The sequence below is a fragment of the Gossypium hirsutum genome, chromosome A11 (genome assembly GCF_007990345.1).
Source record: "Gossypium hirsutum isolate 1008001.06 chromosome A11, Gossypium_hirsutum_v2.1, whole genome shotgun sequence".
NCBI lineage: Eukaryota > Viridiplantae > Streptophyta > Magnoliopsida > Malvales > Malvaceae > Gossypium > Gossypium hirsutum.
Window position 1 is genome coordinate 20,873,692 of NC_053434.1, and position 6,000 is coordinate 20,879,691.

General features: G+C 28.8%; 1 protein-coding gene across 1 annotated transcript; it reads left to right on the plus strand.

Moving 5' to 3' along the window:
* The first annotated feature begins 2,404 nt into the window (after positions 1–2,404).
* LOC107892016 (uncharacterized) lies at positions 2,405–5,340 on the plus strand. The gene is made up of 2 exons (XM_016816979.2): positions 2,405–2,891; positions 4,813–5,340. The coding sequence occupies exons 1-2, from the start codon at positions 2,538–2,540 to the stop codon at positions 5,224–5,226; spliced, it is 768 nt and encodes a 255-aa protein (XP_016672468.1). The 5' UTR covers positions 2,405–2,537; the 3' UTR covers positions 5,227–5,340.
* The last annotated feature ends 660 nt before the right edge of the window (positions 5,341–6,000 follow it).

The window sequence follows — 6,000 nt, forward strand, 5'->3', positions numbered from 1 at the left end:
TATTTTCGTCAAACTATTCCCATTCTGTTTTATTTAGATTCTCAGGCTTCTTCCCAGTAACAACCTTTTTCAAACTGAATTGAACTAGAATTGACATCATCCGAACTTGCCACAGATTGAAATTTGTCTCACCATCGAACTTCTCAATTTCAAAACTTGTTGCTGCCATCTTTAAATTGATTGATCTATGAAAATTGAACTAGCTCTGATACCACTTGTTAGGATCGACCTGATTAAGCAACGAATAAGAAAAATAGCGGAATAAATTGAGAAATTGAACACACAAATTTAACGTAGAAAAACCCCTCCAAAGAGGATAAAAAATCACGGGTAAAGATAATTTTACTATAATGGCAAAAGAACGAAGAGTACAAAAGATGGAGATAAAGACTAAACCCCAAAAACCCGAAAACAAAGAACCCTCAAAACGTAAACACAAAATTCTCTAAATGTGTTATGAGTTCTAATCTCTAATGGGTGTATTTTTATAATGTTGTAAAAGAGCCTATTTATAGGCTAAATTCATAGGTCAAATAATAACAAAATAATCTAAACTAATCAATGTTTGATTGAAACAAGTAAACAAAGTTTAACTGAAAGATTATTTTTCAAATTTGACTGAAAATAGGAGTCATATTTAACAAAAACCTTTGAAAATTATCTTAAAAACATGTAGGGTCAAATGTTACAATTAATTATGCTGGAATGTCAAATTTTAAAATAAATATAAAATCGGAAGGGCGTAGGTTGTAATTAAAATAGGAGGCAGGCCTTACAAAAATAATAGGAAAACACTAAGGGACTTATCTTGCAATTTCTTTGTGTAAAAGTACCACAAAACCCTCTGAACTATATATTGGATTGCATTTTAACCTCGATATTGAAAAAATGGGTAAATTAGCCCATGTACGTTAGATGAGTGAGCAAAATAGCTCATCCGTTAAAATTTGGTATTTGTATATAATGTATAATAACAAATTTAGCTCTCAATCTTCACACATTTATTCAATTTGACACCTACTTTTTAATTGAAAGCAAATTAGAATTTTTTGAAATTAAAATTTTTTTAATTTTAGAAATTTTAGAAATTAGTAACAAATTAAAAAATCAATTTAGAATTTAAAAATCATAAAATTATAAAAATATAAAAAAATTATAAAATTTTTATTAAAGAATTACCATACCGAACTAATAAAAGAGTAGGAGTCAAATTTTTTAAAATATTTAACCATTAGACTTTAATTGATATGTATTGTTATTTTTAGTAAAAAAATTATAATTTTAATGAACTACCCTTTTATATGGATATATCTTTTAATGAGATGTTGTTTCATAGAATTAAATAACACAACTATTTGATCAATATGTTAAACTTTTCTAAATAATAAAATATTATACCTACTAGTATTTTAAATTACAAATAATTTCTAACCCATGAGCCCATTTAAAGTCATGAAACTCCAAACGTAAATCAAATGAAAGGAATTGGGCTACCAGGTCGAGTTCATCTATAGCAGATCAATAATTTTCCTGCCCTCCAAACACCAGTACTTAGAAACATAAATCTACTATACATATATAACTTCATTACATTAATAATTTATGGGATTTCGCATCATGTCTTTGCTTTTCTTTCCATGGCCATCCATCATACTTCAATCCAAATGCTTTTGAAATGTGATCCGAATCCGATCAAGCTAGCCATTTCCTGTAGATCTCATTTGTTTCACTGAAAAGAAAGATTAAGAAATCTTATTATATTCAGCTTTTCATATTTTTATAAATTTTCATTATTTTAAAAGTTCTTTTTTTTAGAAAGGGGATAAATTAATAGAATCTATTAATATTGGAGAACTAAATTTTGTATTATGCAAATAATCGATTAATGATTGAACGAAAAAAAAAAAACATCAGTTTGATTGAATACAGTATAAAGAGAAAAATTTTGGCAAAGCATACAACACAATACTGAATCTTACTAGCTAACCAAAACTAAGGTTGGTTCCTGTAATTGTCATAATTTGTAAAAAAGAAATTCTTATGACACTAATTTAGTTTTCGCATCAGTGTGCATTTAATTTGGTCTCTTCCATGAACAATGATTGTGCTTGTAATTAGGAGTCATATTCACCACACTTGCTATATACTAATGCTTATTTCAGCATTTCCAGTGCAAGAAAACTGACACTAACGTTAATTAAATCTTTTTTCGGTACAATTGAATATAAATTTTAGAATGCATGAAAAAATTAAGTTTCTAAAATTATAATAAAGAGATTCAATTTTTTGATTTGGATAAACAAAATCAAATCTATTTGGATAATTTATTACAAAATTTGCACTAACTTTCATTTAGTCGTAACTTTATTAATAAATTTTGTTAGCTATGTTAAGCAATTGTAATAGAAAAAGCACACTCAGAATATGTAGCTTATGTTTAACTTGGTCCTACTTATCTGCTCACTGTATAAGAATTGGTTCCATATATATGAACTTCAAAGGGTGTGAATTTCTATGATTAGAGATTTTCGTCAAGTATGGGAGATGGTAGCAGAATCTTGGGAGGTTTCAATTTAGCAATCCTGATGGTGATGATGCTATTGAGCACCAACCGACACTGTGCGGCCGACGCGGTTAAGAAGAATAAGAGCATCAGCAGCCGCTGGTGCGATGATTCTTCAAATAAGGAGTGCCTGCAGCTTTCTGACGACATAGAAACGATGGAGTTGACGATGGATTCAGAAGCAAGCAAAATGGTATTTGAAGCAAGTGCAGCAATCAACTTCGCCAACAGTAAAAATCCAACTACCAGAGCCCTTGAACGTTCTCAAGCTGCCTGCGAGCGTAATACTGGCAAGTCTTGCGAACCTGATAGTAATCCAGGCACAAAGGTACCTCCAAATTGTTCACTATACAGCAAAGATTGCCACTGATTTACTACTTTTTCTTGCTATGCTGGTATATTGTGTTTCAATTTATCCAGATATATACATATATATGAATAAGGATGATGGAGAAATATCTCTTTCAATATATGCATAAATATTTCTGGTTTCGTTAATGTCTTTTCATAATTTGTAGTATATGTGACAAGCAGGAGTACTCTCATCAAATTCTAATGTATAGGCCTTTGGGAACAATGCACTGTATATTTTCTTCCTATGCTATAAGTTTCACCTTCGTAGATTGTTTTGTAATTTACTTTACCTATTAACAAGAGGCAACACATGGTTTGTCAGACCTACGAGGGTCAAAAATGACATTCTACAGCCTAAGATTGAAGAATAATGCGACAACCTCCAATAGCTTGAGTATTATTCTTGCTTATCCTACACACTTCTCAAAAAAACAAACCCAGAACTGCAAATCCTAACTATACTTTCTCACCATTTCACACTTCTGTTTAAATAAATAAATATTAAGATATCTTCAACTTTTAATTTTTAAATTTAAATTATTAAAATTTATTTATAATGAATTATTAGTATTTATTTACAAGTTTTTCATATTTTTTATTTAATTTAATGATGATAGGTCATGCTATTATTCACTTATAATCAATGGTGAAGTCAAGAGGCTAGTAAGAGCCCTAACTCCTTTAAAATGAAAAAATATTTATTTAAACCTCTTTCTAATTTATTGAAATTTTAATTAATAATTGTAAAATTACATTTTAATCCCCAAAATGATAAAAATTTAATTTAATTTTTTAAAAATTATAAAGATATAAGTCATTAAAATTGTAAAAATGTACAATTTAATTCCAACCTCCTAAAAAAATATTTGACTTCGCCACTGTTTATAATGCATTGAACTTATGTATCAAATATCACTCCTTATTTGTTATACAATATCAAAATCATACAACACACAAGAGTGAACATGATCACATAAACAAAAAGACGTTCGAGATCGATTTTTATTATTTTCAGAAAAAAAAACCTATTATGGCAATGTATAAATATTGATGATTAATTTTTTAAGAATGTTATTGCATAAAATTATCATCTTGGATTTTTTTTTTGGTTGAAAAGCAAAATTGAAAAATAAGATCAAATTACATAATGTGTAAACGTTGAAAGTTAATTTTTTTTAGAATCAAGATTAAATTAACACAATGAATAAATGTTAAGTATAAAATTGATATTATGAAAATTTTAAAAGTTATCACATCATCTTTTTGTTAGCCATTTATTGAAAGGTGACAAAAATAAAAAAATTAAATAATTAAATAATTATTTTATAACTTTTAGTAAAAAAAACCAATAAAAAAGAGAGAGAGAGAGAGCCTAATTTGTAGCAAAAAGAAGTCTGATGACACTAAATGAGTTTTGGCATCAATTTGAATTACAATGCATTTACTATTAGTGTGTTCTATAAAGAATGATTGTACTTAGAATTAGGTTACCACACTTACTATATACATTTTCTTTTGCTAGCTGGCACTCTCAACTTTTGTTCCAACGAAATTAAAACCTTTGCTCTTTGCCCATGTGCACTTTGATAAGGACAATCTCTATACTCAGATTTAACTAATTTATTTTATTTTTGAGAAACTAAATTTTCTTAACATATTGCTTTAAAATCTTGATTTATTAATTAAGTGCTTGGTTTGGAAAAAATTAATTAAGTTGGTGCAATAATAAGAAAGATTACATTTTTACTTAAAATTTTGTTACGCAATTCTAAAAGAAAGCAAAGTCAGAATGTGTAGATTATTTTTAACTTGGCCCTGCTTAGCTGCTCAGTGGATCAGAATTGGTTGTATATATATATATATGAACTTCAAACGCTGAGAATTTTTATGATTAGAGATTTCTGGGAAATATGGGAGACTGTAGGAGAATTTTGGGAGGTTTCAATTTAGCAATCCTGATGGTGATGCTGCTATTGAGCACCGACCGACACTGTGCGGCCGACGCGGTTAAGAAGAACAAGAACATCGGCAGCCGGTGGTGCGGTGGTTCTTTAAATAGGGAGGAGTGCCTGCAGCTTTCAGACGACATGGAGACGATGGAGTTGTTGATGGATTCAGAAGTGAGCAAAATGGTATTTGAAGCAAGTGCAGCAATCAACTTCGCCGGCAGTAAACGTCCAACTACCAGAGCCCTTGTCCGTTCTCAAGCTGCCTGCGACCGTAATACTGGCAAACGTTGCGTTCCTGATAGTAATTCAGGCAGAAAGAAACCTCCAAATTGTTCACTATACAACAGAGATTGCCACTGATTTACTACTTTTTCTTGCTATGCTAGTATATTGTGTTTGTGTGTCATTTTCAATTATTATGAATAATGGAAAAATATTATGTTTGAATAATATGAAAAAATATTTATGGTTGCATAAATCTGTGTTCATAATTTGTAGTATATGAGACAACAGACTCTCACTCCTCAAACCTTTTCTTTATGCTCATAAAATCAAAGGCAATATTTAATAGCAGTAGGTGGTATGGTTAGCAGGTATTAGTTTTGGTGGAAAAAATATAGTACGATATAAATTAATACGATATTCTTTTTGTTTTTATTTTTATGTTTACTGGGTACTAATCAATAAATTGCAAAATAATCCGCAAAGGTTAAACTTACACAATATATAGCCAATTAAAGAAAATATACAAGTAAAATACAGTGCATTGTTCTCGACTAGAATTGTCCATTGGTTGGGTTGGGTAAAAAAATTAAATTTATTTTTTAATCCAACCTTAAAAAATTGATTTAAAATTATGCTCAATCTCAATCCAGATAAAAATAATAAAATTCGTGTCCGACTTGACTCGCTCATATTAAAATTATTTTTATTATTTTTATATAAAAATAAATTTAAAAATATAATACATCAAATACAATAAAAATATTAAAATAAGTGTTTCCCAACAAATGAATTTTTTTTAAAATATACTTAAATAACACTAAGATCTGTACTTAACAACCAAATACCTCTAAAATAGTAGTAAAATTAATAATAAAATAAAATTTATACAATATCTAAATAATAACAATA